At 42.5% G+C, this 13528-nt stretch overlaps 1 protein-coding gene across 3 annotated transcripts in view; it reads right to left on the reverse strand.

Annotated features, from left to right (window-relative positions):
- The window catches only part of gse1b (Gse1 coiled-coil protein b), a 247540-nt gene that overhangs the window by 171528 nt on the left and 62484 nt on the right, over positions 1 to 13528 (reverse strand). For 2 of the 3 annotated variants that reach the window (XM_066685208.1, XM_066685207.1), the window contains exon 2: positions 10276 to 10447. In XM_066685208.1, the coding sequence (XP_066541305.1) occupies positions 10276 to 10447 (172 nt within the window). Of the gene's footprint in view, positions 1 to 4532; positions 4635 to 10275; positions 10448 to 13528 lie in introns of those variants that run through there. The other variant, XM_066685211.1, reaches the window with a different exon arrangement.

Here is a 13528-nt window from a genome sequence, read left to right on the forward strand (position 1 = left end):
AGTGATTTACATGGCAAACAAAGCAGGCACACTCAAGGAATCCCTCTAAATAAACTAATGGAGCACTCCTTAGTAGTTCACACACTCACATACACGCACTTCGCTTAAGTGCTGAAATGCGTGAGAAGGTGTGTGAAGGAGCAGATGAGAGTGTAAAAGACTACGAGAGAGAGAGAGAGTGAGTGAGAGAGAGAGAGTAATTCAGATGTGTTAGGTGTTATTAGAGCTGATATAATTGTTGTTGCCATGAAAGCCGTTAAGCCTCACCAAAAAGACTGAAGTCAATTTAACACATAACACTCACACACTAATCCTTAAGAAACGCTTATGTGTTTGTGTGTGTGTGTGTGTGTGTGTATGTGTGCGTGTGTGTGTGGGTGCGGTGAGCTTTAGGACAGTTCGTCAAGTGGCCACCACGCTTAAGAAAAGCAGAACTTGGAGCTGTCGACCTAACAGTCCAGAGGTGAGAGGAACGGAGCTGAAGAGAAAAAGCTAAATCATTCCCTTACACTTCCCCTTTCCAAGCAACAGCTCTCTCTTATCTGATGCTCAGCGAGTTCTTCACAGGTCAGGTCAGACAACCACAACGCACCACAGATCACAGCACTCCAGGCCTGCAAATAAAGTATAATTGGAGCCGGGGTGCTCTTAACAGGGAGGATTCTTTGATGTAATCTGTAAAGCCTTTGACGGGACAATAAAAGACCTGTGTAATTGCCCTAAATTATAGCAATAAAATAAAATAAAGTACTGCACATCAACAAAAACCTGTGATCGCGTGTGATGATAAGCATTTATACCCAAAATGTCACATCGCAGTGGTGAGAGGGAAACTGATTTAAGACTTGAAGCAACGGGGCTGAACTTTGTGTTTGTTGAACTGGTAGAAACATGAGAGTTACCACACAATATATCAATCAAAATTAAAGAGATTTACTCTTTATAACCTGCACCAATTGTAAAGAAGCATATGAACTTAGTTTAAATATTGGTTTCAAAGTAAAAATCGAAAAAAAAGTGATGTTATTGTTGTGGAAGATTTGCATGTGTCCTGACACCTCCATTGCAATCCCATGGATCTGTGAGAAAAGGCCCAGATGTCATGTACCAAGACTGCAGCATGATAAATACTGTGTGGTAAGACAGTTCTGTCTGACTTAAGGTCGGCTTTGTGTTTTAACTGTAATCAGCTGCTGCCAAGCTCGATGTGAAACACTCTACAGTCGGTGGACTTAAACTATAGCCTTCTGCTGCCAAACTCCATCCAAGAACAGCCAGGGTTGGAAAACCACACGCTTTAAAAGCAAACCGTGCAAACCAGAACAACCCTCCCATTCTCCTGAATTGATGTCACTTCTCTGGAAGTACTCTCAGCTAAGAGGATAACTCTTTCATCGTTGTTTAGTAATAAACAAGAAACAAATAAATTAAACTAAACAATACCCCCTAAAAAAACAACAGGGAAAGCCTGTTTAATCCATTTTTAAAGCACAACCAAAAAGTGCAATCACTTTGAGCATCATGATTAGTTTAAAAGCGATACCGCAGGTTCTAAGATCCCAATCAATAGACCCAAAGTAAGGGCTGGAAATGGGGCTTTCCGGCCATTTGCATTAAGTGACTGGACCACTTTGAAGCCGCTGAACCGCCTCGGACTGGACCTGTGGCTTACTGGTGCTGCTGACACACACTTGGACAAAACCTCATGCCACATCTTTCATCATCACACACACCAACTTACACAAACACAAACATTTCCACCCATGAACACATATACTTTACTGTGCAAGGAGCATAACCCTCTAACCACCCCATGTGAGACTAACAGTGATGGCACTGGGCCAAAGCCACTGTCTCCTGCTTAATTCCTCTAACCTCAGGGTATGGCGCACCACAGCACACATTCTGACCAGTCAAACTTCACACACATGCGCAAACACACTGACTCACACACTCACTGTTTGAGCATGCACACTCATACTCCCTTACTTCTTCAGAAGAGATAGACAGTGCCATGGAAAATAGAGGCAGTGTATTAGCATTCTACCAAGTGTGACACTGCCAAGAGACTCAAAGAATGGCCAAGTCTCCAGAGGCATTTTAATCACCTTATGCACACACATACACACACACACGTACACACAGCAGCAGCAACCGCTAGCTTGTCACTGTCACACACATCTGGCCTATTCTTCTGCACCTCTCCATGGAGATGGAGTGGAGGGGGAGTTCATTTCTCTTTTCTCTTTTCATCTTCCTTTCTATTAATCCTCCTCTCCATTCTTCCATCTGTCCCCACAGCCTGCATCATACAATAAGACCGCTAAAGGAAATAACAGAAAACTCGGTCTACTATATGGTTAACACCCATTTAACCTTGTCACCACAAAAGTGCGCGTGCACACACACACACACAATATCAGTAAACACCTAAGGAAACTGTTTAATTTACATGAATAAACATTAAAGAACATTCATTCATTATCTGTAACCGCTTATCCAGTTCAGGGTCGCGGTCGGTCCAGAGCCTACCTGGAATCATTGGGCACAAGGCGGGAATACACCCTGGAGTGGGCGCCAGTCCTTCACAGGGCAACACACACACACATTCACTTACAGACAATTTTTGAGTCGCCAATCCACCTACCAGCGTGTGTTTTTGGACTGTGGGAGGAAACCGGAGCACCCGGAGGAAACCCATGCGGACACAGGGAGAACTCCTCACAGACAGTCACCCTGAGCAGGAATCGAACCCACAACCTCCAGGCCCCTGGAGCTGTGTGACTGCAACACTACCTGCTGCGCCACCGTGCCGCCCATTAAAGAACAGTAAAAAATACTTTGAAATGTTTAGAACAGATTTGGCTGCAAAATTTAACCCAAACTCCACTGACATTACATATATAACCCTAGACAGCCACAAACAGAGGCTAGGAAGTGCTGGCATGTTCTATTATTTATTATTTTGTAGTTATCACTAAAAATATTAAAAGTGCCACTGCGTCATTCATCATTACTGAACTCAACACAAATGGAGGAGAACACTAACTGCAAATTTTTTTTGTCTGTGAACATTAGTGATGGAGAATACTTTGGCATACTTTCAGCATATATCTAACTTAAACGTGTACAAAACCAACAATAAAATAACCCATTCACACATATACACACATATACAAACTGTGAGAAAGGAAGTGCTGAAATTTCCCAGACTACACACTCAACCTCCGAACTAACAAACCTTCTCAGTCACCACTCAACCACGCGTAAGTGTGTGTGTGTGTGTGTGTTAACCCTCTGAGTGGGCTATTATCAAAGAGTGGGTTCGAACACATTAAAAAGATCTTATATCCCTGTCCTCCTGCTCACACGCTGGCTGTTTGGTATGCCTGCCAGCAGAAATGGCTCTATTGTTTTAGAGTGCTTATGGCCTCGCTATTTACACAGCAATCATTCAAACACAAGACTAATGACCTTCTGGAATTCTCTCTCTCTCTCTCTCTCTCTCTCACACACACACACACACACACACACACACTGGCTTAGGTGATGTTTGAAGCTGTAGTTTGCATTTGGATCCTCTATTTTTAGCCAGCTGTCAGCATTAAAGCTTCCGGCTGTGTCTGTTGAATGGCTCTGCTTTCATCTGTGTCTCCAATACACCACACCGTGTCACTAAGTGAACCACAAGCTCACAGCACTTACCACATTCATGATACACCTAAGGGTGCTTTCACCGTTCAAGTTCCTGCCCTCTGTCACATTCGTACAAACCTCCACTCACCTACACCTACACCTCTTAAAAATAACAGTGCCATAAAGTGTTCTTCCGAGCAAAGAGCCACAGAAAAATAACATGTTTGTTCCCTAAAGGACCTTTCAGTTAAGAGTTATCTGAAGAACTAACATCACACAACCATTTATAAAGTTTAAAGATCCATGTGATTAAGCACATTGCTATAAAAGATGTTTTAAAACAAACAATTTAATCATTTAAAATACACTTACCGCTTTGAGTATATGTTTTGGAGTATAACTATTTTAAACAGGTAGATACCTAACACTTAATATATGCAAAAAGAACCACCAATTTCATTAAAAACTTAGAACTACAAGTGTTTATAAACTGTATCGATCATTACATATTACCTTTGTCTCATAATGAGAAATATTCGATGTGCTGACTTGCATTCAGGGGAGTTAATACATTCATTTATTTATTTATTTGTTTGTTTGTTTGTTTGTCTGTGGTCCTGCCAAATGACTGACTCTAGTGGTGGGTTAATTTGTGTTTTGTACTTCATTAAGACCAACACAGACGAATAGTTAATGCACTGTAATTTATAAAATCAAGAATACTGTGCACACATTAATGTGTAATTTGTGTTTTTACCACAGAGCAATGACCACTAGGGACTCAAACCATCTGATAGCTCAGGGAATGACCATAAAAAGTAATTTTGCAAAAGTGCAATTATCAGCTCCATACAAGCACTACATTAGTCAGAAATGGACAAACAAGAATGTTTTACCATTCAGACGCGCTCTGCGGTCTTCTATTTGCCTGTTCATCAGGAAGTCCAGCTTGGAGTCTTGTTCTCTGGCCAACTCTGTCCTGTCTCTTCCCTCTCTTCTTCCAGCTCTGTCACTTCTCACCTAACTAGCTTGTTTTCTCAGTTCCCTAGCTGTCGTCAGCAGTGTACACAAGATGCACTTAACCTGTTGATTCAGTTAGAAGAGCTGTAAGTTATTACTGGCTGTGGACATTAAGGTCTCTCTCTCTCTCTCTCTCTCTCTCTCTCACACACACACATACACACACTCCTCCCTTCAGCTCTGCTTCCTGTGTGAAACAGGCCTACTCCTCACCTTAAATGTGCTATCTGCTCTGCTTTAAAAAAAAAAAAAAGAGGATGTGTTCATGTGAGACCCCATTCACCTTCTCAGTCAGATTAAACTGGACTTCCGCAGGCCCCTGGCAAACCAGCAGGCATTTAAAAGTCTATGCACTCTCTCTGTCTCTTTCTCAGCAATATACGTTGTCTGCGTGTTATCTGGTGACCAACACGGCTCATCTGTTTCTCTTCCACTTTAAAGCCACAGTATCAGCAGTAAACCACAGGGCTCCGGAAGCCCTATTCAGAGACTACTGAAAGGCACTCAGTTCTACTACTGCACACTCTTCACCACGACAAACCATGGGATATCCTTGAATACAAAGACGCTCATGAATACTAAGGGAGGTGAAAATAACCCCTCGTCACTGTGTTCTCTTAAACAATTCACAATGCACAAACTAAAGAAACCACTAAACGTTTAATCAGATGTTTTACTAAGAGCATGTGCTTTTATCTTTAAGTTATGAACAGACAAAAACAAAATTTTTTAAAACAAAAAATTAAACAGACAAAAACATGACAAAAAAAAAAGTTCCATAAAGTCAGATGCAAGAAACTAACTGTGAAACACAAAGAAACACATGTTCAATAATGAGAAGTGTTTAAGACTAAAACTATCCTCTTGTAGAACACTACTGGATTTACAAGCCTGGGCCATAAGGTAAAAACATAGCCCTAAATACACGACAATGTAATGTAATGTGTAGCCCATATTTAAATTCACCTAAAGATGTGCTATTGTAAAAATGGACAAACATGGGGAAATTCCTAACGTAGGCAATAGAAGGAATCACCATGAATCAGTTAAGAAGGGCACACAGTTCTTTGTCACTAACTTGCAAGTATTTTGCATAGGGAAGGGGTACAGCAAGCCACTTATCGGACTATGATTACAGCTGTCCTAACTGTAGCATTCAAATTGAAAAACCACTAAACATGATTGTTGATTGACTGTGATGTTGCAGAAAAAGTCCTCACCGCTTTACGCCTTTTTAGTTGGAGTTGACTCAAGAAAAACCCGAACCTTGTTTAGTCTATGGCCATAACAAATGACCACTACACACACTGCGCTATCTAGTCATGCCCCGTTTGGAATGTACCCTGTCTGGGTCATCAGTACAGCCTCTGAGTTATTGCTTTGAGGGATGGGATGTTTTGCAGCAGGGCTGTGTGGCCTGGCCAAGCTGCAATGGACTCTGTATGTGTATGTGCTGGAGTGGAGCACTGGGAGCTTCAGACCAGAAAGGGGCCAAGCAGATGGCACGGTCCCAGAGACAGGGCCTGATCTGGAAGGAGAGGGACTCCAGTTCCGCCAGGGGAGAATCCCACAGCTTTCAGCAAAGACATTTAGCCACCTGCTCCAGCCATGTGACACAGAGGAAGAGAGAGAGCTGCAACATGGAGATAACGCCTCCCATTTCAACACAGCCACACACGGCTTGCAGGGAAATGGGCCTTGTGATGTAGAGCGTTAGCTATTGTGGCACGTGTGATGCTGCCACATGCTTAAATTAAGCATGAATCTGGTGTATCATTCACTCATATGCAGTCTCGAGGCAGTGATGGGATTCTATAACTCCATATGTTACTTTTCCAAAAAGCGAATGACTCTGATGTGTCTGGAGTCGAAACTAGTTCTTGCTCAGAACTGACTCTTTAACATCGCACATGCGTGATGTTAGATGTACACACAAGTGCAGGTACAACACAAAACGATGCAGTCAAAATATACACCCACAAAACACATGAAATTAATGATGTGGTAAATCTGCAGATTATCTGTGCACTTATGAGTCACAGGGTTTATGAGGTCCAACAAATAGCAGAGCTCAGAATTACAATGAAAATGGAAGTTAATCATAGACAAGGTTTGTAGCTCTACAGCTGCTGTAAAAAAGAAATTTGTATTCAAATACTGCAGCACTTTATTTTCTCACACTTGTATATTGTATACGTTATCAGGTCTCGTGCTACTGTCTACCCAATGTCACAGCAACCAGTGTTAAAGGATGTCTTTCAAATATGTCTGTGATATGTTATTGTGTTAATTTATGCAAATTAACACCTGGCTTTAAGAAGCTGAAGATTATTAAATATTTGCAAATCAGGCAGAATATATCCATTAGTTTCTTATTTCTGTTTCAATTATCCTGTGTGTATCCAGCAGGTAGTGTCGCAGTCACACAGCTCCAGGGGCCTGGAGGTTGTGGGTTCTAGTCCCGCTCCGGGTGACTGTCTGTGAGGAGTTGGTGTGTTCTCCCTGTGTCCGCGTGGGTTTCCTCCGGGTGCTCCGGTTTCCTCCCACAGGATGTATTCCCACCTTGCGCCCAATGATTCCAGGTAGGCTCTGGACCCACCGCGACCCTGATTTGGACAAGGGTTACAGATAATGAACGAATGAATGAATGAAGACATTGTATTTCCACCTGACATGGACACAAAAACATTAGTACAGTGGGCCCTCTGAGTTATATCTAACAAAATGTCAGGTTTGCTTCAAGTGCTCAGCAGACAAAGCTCTTCACTGTAAAGTTCAGCAACTAAATTTATGCTACAGATCGTGCTACACATTATGCGCCCACATCGGTCACACTTTCTGGTGATTAGTATCGCCCAAAATAAATTTGTATCTCATCTTAGAGGAGGGTTAAGTGTGTTAAAGGAAAATCTGCCAAACACATTTTTTTATTTTATTTTTTAAATATTGAAACAATAAATGAATGTAAAAACTTCTAAAAAGCACTGCAATTTGAAACTGACAGCAGTTGCAAGCTGAAGTCAAAACCAGAAAACCCAGAGTCGTGCATCAGTAGTTTAGGGGAGTGACCTGCACAAATCCCCCCCAGAGTGCAGTTCCCCTGTTTCATTGCACGTTTTCTTCTTTTCTACGGTTGAGCTCCAGAGAGGAGAGTGAGGAGCGCAGCATGTCGCCCCAGGGCCCCGGGACACAGGGGAGAGAGGGGGAACGGCAACACGGGAGGGGAGCTGCAGGCTAAACTGGCTAACAAAGACTGAGAGAGAGAGAGAGAGAGAGAGAGAGAGAGAGAGAGAGAGAGAGAGAGAGAGAGAAGCACGCGTGTGAAAACGAACAAGATCAGAGGAGACAGGAGCACTTTCCACATAAATGCATATGAACACTCCAGCACCGCTCTGACTGCTTAGCCTGCGGGAAACTCAGCAGACGAATCAGAAAAACTAGCCCTCTCATCCTCCCTCTTTCTCTCTCTCTCTCTCTCTCTCTCTCTCTCTCTCTCTCTCTCTCTCTCTCCCTCCTCCTCCTATGTTCTTATAAGAAAACTCTAAGGAGCAGAGAAACTTCTGAGGTGTCACCAACAAGCATGAGTTTGGTTCACTTAGCACTCAACTGAGTCATACTAGGAAGTCTCATCACAATCTACACTCGGCACACCACTCCAGTTAAAAGTCTGATACAAGACTCCTGTGATAAGGACACCTTTTCAGACAGATCTGCTTGGCTGCATATGGTGAGGTTCTCTCTGGGGGAGTCATACAGAGCGTATCAGTCTGGATCCTGTATAGACAGCCCTTAATGCCTTAATGCCTCACTCAGCATGGTAGATGACGATTAAAGCAAATCGAAGCTGACAAGACTGCCTCCGGTTTCTCTTTTACTCTTCTCTACAAGCATATGAGACTATCCTACCAACAGAAAGGCAGCGCTAACTTTCACGGGTTGGTCAAACCATTCTTAATGAAAGTGTTCAACCCGTTCACTTAAGACGTTTTCTATTCTCTTTGTAGCATGCAGCTAGACTGTCAGGCAGCAGGATAACAGCTTGATCCAGTCGGGGAGGACTCTTTCTAATGAATGCTAGCATTCTACTCTTTTTTTCAGAAATAAAGACTTGTTTTTGAGAATGTTAGAATGGAGATAAGATTCAGCTCATTTAAATATGCAGATAAACCATGAAATCAGTGTCTAGAGAGAAGTTGCAAACATCCCAGGACCATGGAACTTGGAGACCATTGAGTTACCTACTATTATCTTAATGGAGAGAGGGAAAAAAACAACAACACTAACAAGACAGACCACAAAATACACATTACATGAAAATAAGTCTAGCTATCTACACCAGGATGACACCCAGAATCCTAGCTTCTTTGTTACAAAAGATTGAATCCCATACTCAATTCTCAGTGCTGAATTTGCCCACCTATCAATGCCGTTTAGTCTTAAACCTCTGCCTTTCTCCATTAATGTCAAATCAGTCTCGGCTTTTCTATCTTTCATGCGCCTCCCTGCTTCATCAGCTTTTCCCTCTTCTCCACTGCATAATGGCATTTGGCCCATGCTGGCCGGCACGCACTCTGATGTCAAGTGGAGCTCAGTCATGTCAGGGACAGTACAGTGAAGGCAGGGAGTATGGCTGTGAAAGAGCTGAGAAAATGTTGGCCTGCTCCTTTCATAGCAGATTAAAGACCAGTTGCCTTTATTCAGTCAGTTTGCTAACTGCTGCAGCCTGGATACTTCTCCTGAGTGGGCAAACTGCCACGGCCAAAACCACAGCCTCCCTAAGATCTGTTCATACTTGTCACTCAAATAGATAATTCCAGCAATGTGGTTTCTTTTACTCTGTGAAATAAATCATTAGATTTATTAAGGAAGTGGTCTGTTAATGGGACAAATATATACTTGTATTGTTTAAGATAAATGACTGGAGAGAAAGAAAAAGACTAATAATGTGGAATTATTTGTCACTGTACAACGTACAACAAAACGCGTCTTCCGCATTTAACCTATCTGTGGCAGTTAACACACACACACTAGTGCACTAGGGGCTGTGAACACACACCCAGAGCGGCGGGCAGCCATCCCGGGCACCTGGGGAGCATTTGGGGGTTCAGTGCCTTGCTCAAGGGCACTTCAGCCATGGAGGTTCCTGCTGGTCCTAGGGATTGAATCGGCAACCTTTTGGTACCAAGCCTGGTCCTCTAACCATTAGACCAATGTATGGTTACTGGCAGTGAGTTAATTCTATTGTGAGTTATATTTAAAGAAAGCTAATAATAAAAACATTAACTGAACAGACTATACATCTAAATCATCACATATTTTCCTCAGAATACAGTGTCTAGTAAAATTGGTCACAAATAGACTTTCTAATGTAGTTTCAGATGTCAAATGTAAAAAAAAAATTCTATATTTAACTAACCTAAATGCAAACTGAGAACATTAAAACATGTCTTGACTTATTACGCTTGGCTCTGATATGTGTTCAACCAATCAATTCACTTCTTTAAGACAACAAAGGGTTATCATCATTCTGCATTTTTTTACTCAGACATTTCAGATTTTTCTCAAATTGGAATAAATAATCACAGTAAAAAATGTCATATAAAAGAACACTGGACTCACTGAATGGTGAGTGATCTTCTCTTTGTTCAGTGCTCAGGTGGGAGGAGGCAGAGGTGACCCCAGCCTCTACACACTGGGTGTGGCATTGCCTGGAAACCTCCCTCACTGTTCCTATAGGTGGTCCATCCTCCTCCTCTTTCCTGGTCCCAGCCAATACCTCCACACTGGAACTCTGTAAAGGAAAAACATAAACACAGCATTAAGGCTTGTGTTAAGCTTCATCTTCAGTGTTTGTCAATACATGTGAAGAGAAGCAATGGTGACCTTACATGCAACCCAGGTCCTGGAATAAAGGAGCAACGAAAGCAATCAACAAAGCTTGTTCCAGCCTGCCAATCTAGTTGTATATAATGCATAATAACAATATTCAAAGGACTCCACACCCATATCTTAATTGTCATGCAGCGTGTTGATGACTGCATGATGAAACATCTCTCCCCCAGCGGGGTCCCTAGCGGGCCACTGACTGACTACATGCTTCCATTAACATCTGAGGCGCCTTGTCTTCACTGCCGCCATTTTTAGCAGCTGTCTTGGCTTTGATTACTGGTGGAGAGAAGAGGAACGCAAAAGGGTATCCAACACTTGATATGAAAGCCTCATCCTTTTGCAAAAATGACAGGGCCTCAAAGCATGACAGCTAGCTTTTGGATGCTGCAGCTATGTTCAGAAGAGAGAGAGAGAGAGAGAGAGAGAGAGAGAGAGAGAGAGAGAGAGAGAGAGAGAGAGAGAGTGAGAAAACGCCACCGAGTACCAGCTAGTGGACGAGAGCTGAAGGAAGAGACATGGGATGACCATGAAAGAAGAAGGCAGAAGGAAGAAAAATAACAGGAGGAACTGTCAGAAGAAGTGTGGAGTGGAGAGGTGGGGGAGTGGACTTAAAAGCAGCCGTGATGGCTCCCGCCATTGACGAGTGGCAGGGAGACAGGCAGCGGATATGCCGTGCGATCTCACGACAAAAGAAAAGCCCCGGGCTGATGAAATAAACATGACTCCCTGCAGGAGACAGAGAGACACAGAACCGCGAGGCCCAGGAGTGAGACCAAACTCCTGTGCCTTTCTTTTAAAAACACAGGCTTTTCTGACGCACAGGTGCCTAAAAATAAACGTGCACCGTCCCTAATTACTCCTCTTGAGGAGTGAGGCATTTTAGCGGGCCATGCAGACAGATTGAGTAGGACAGGATGGGTAGATACCAAATCCTGAGTGATTTCTCTTGTGTCTGAGTTGCTTAGCAGCGTAGTCTCCTTTCACTTGAATTCCAACACTGTACAAAAGACAATATATATGCATACACAAATTTTTATATGGTACAGTGTCTAACAAAGTTGTCCTGGCTTCTATAAAATTTGCCATTGTGTTGCTGGTGGAAAGGGCAATCTATAGTTGTCCTTTGTTGTGTTAAAAACTGGACAATATGGCCAAAAGTTATATCACGATATATTTCTTAATCTAGGTTGATACGATGTAATTCTGATATTGATATGAACAGCATAAAATCTCTGTAAAGGAGTTTGGTGTGTTCTCCCTGTGTCTGCGTGGGTTTCCTTCAGGTGCTCTGGTTTCTTCCCATGGTCTAAAAACACACAATGGTAGGTGGATTGATGACTCAAAAGTGTCCATATTTGTGAGTGTGTGTTGCCCTGTGAAGGACTGGCAGCCCCCTCCAGAGTGTGTTCCTGCCTTCATATCATTGTTATTGAAACATTTTATATTGTGATATATTTTGATACTGAGTTATTGTCCAGCCCTAGTTACACAGATATACAACCATTAATCAATGGTTTTATATCAGACTGGCTCCTTCAGTTATGTGTAAGCAAAAAGAATCCAGAGCAGGTAAAACTGTATAATACAGTAGAGATGTGTTTATAGACTTGAAGGTCAGCAGCAGTGCTTTCAGCTCCAGCACAAATGGACCCCATACACTGATGTGGGAGAATTTCACACACTGACCTCTAGCCTGCGGGCACTGAGATACCACATAGGCCCTGTGTTCCTCACACAACCTCCACACAATGCCGAAGGCAATACTGTGACTGCATTACATGCAGGGCCCGGCCTCTCCATATAAATAACTGCAGGTAAACACTCCTGTTTGTGCGTGCCAGGGGAATCCTCCACCTACACACAAGCCTCCAACAGAGTGAAAGCCAGCCTTGCGGTCAGAGACTTCTCTAAGGCCATTCACTGAGTGAGGGTGTTTGAACAGCTCAATCGCCTTTCTGCCTTTCTCCTAGTGACTTCACATCTTAGAAAAGAAGGTGATACCATTTGCAGTGGAGTTGTTGGTGCCTAGCTAGATATAAGGTCGTGATAACAGAAACTAGATAAAAGTGCTGCCTTATAGAAGATGAAGAATTTATTCTCTTTTCAGAGAACTAATTTCACTGTGCTGACAGCGGCTACACAAGTATGAGATCTCCTAGCTCTCTCTGAGCTTACTAAAATAAATAGATGGGGTGTGGATAAGAAGGAATAACTCAAAAAGTGAATGTGCTGAGGCTGGTGGAGCACCTGGGCTTGAAACGCCCATTAGTGACTTGCTTAACAAGACCATATGGGCTTAACCTTAGGCTCTTCAGTAAATAACTGAAGCGATCTCCAACGTGCCATGATAAGTTTAGAATCCTCTACAGCCGCACACAAGGCACAGCAAAAATTTATGTAAACTATCTTCAAGCTATTAGGGTTTCTTCACACCCCAGAGCAGATGGCTTAGAAAAATGAAGAAAGCTACTAGAATAAATGTGTATCACATCACAAGGCACATGGCCAAGAATTCATTTAATATATTTCTACACATCTAGGGTTCTGAAGATGTCTATTATTAGTTATTTTAAGCTTTAAGCGATCATATGTATTACTACTAGTTAGGTCTTTAGAGTTACGCTAGTTAAAACCGTATACTCAAGCCTTAGATATTATTTTACATTATTTTTAGAGGTCTGTTTTTAATCTCTGCTCGATGCAAGACAGGTACAGGCACTAAATAAAGAAGTTAAATGTTACCCCATCACAGTTAGCATTGCATGCCATGTTTAAAACCCCAGCAGTCACTGTTGTCAGAAATGAAAGCTTATACTATATAGAAAATCCACTTAGAAACCCTGCATTGATGAAAGCTGACATATGCATGGAAATGGATTTGATGTGAAGGACATGCTGTCTGCATTAGTTAAGAGCTGATGAGTTGTAAATATGCTAAATACGCTAGGACAGAGGGCTAATCACTGGCAGTGCAGGGCCCACT

This window comes from Hoplias malabaricus, chromosome 11 (genome assembly GCF_029633855.1).
Source record: "Hoplias malabaricus isolate fHopMal1 chromosome 11, fHopMal1.hap1, whole genome shotgun sequence".
NCBI classification, from domain to species: domain Eukaryota; kingdom Metazoa; phylum Chordata; class Actinopteri; order Characiformes; family Erythrinidae; genus Hoplias; species Hoplias malabaricus.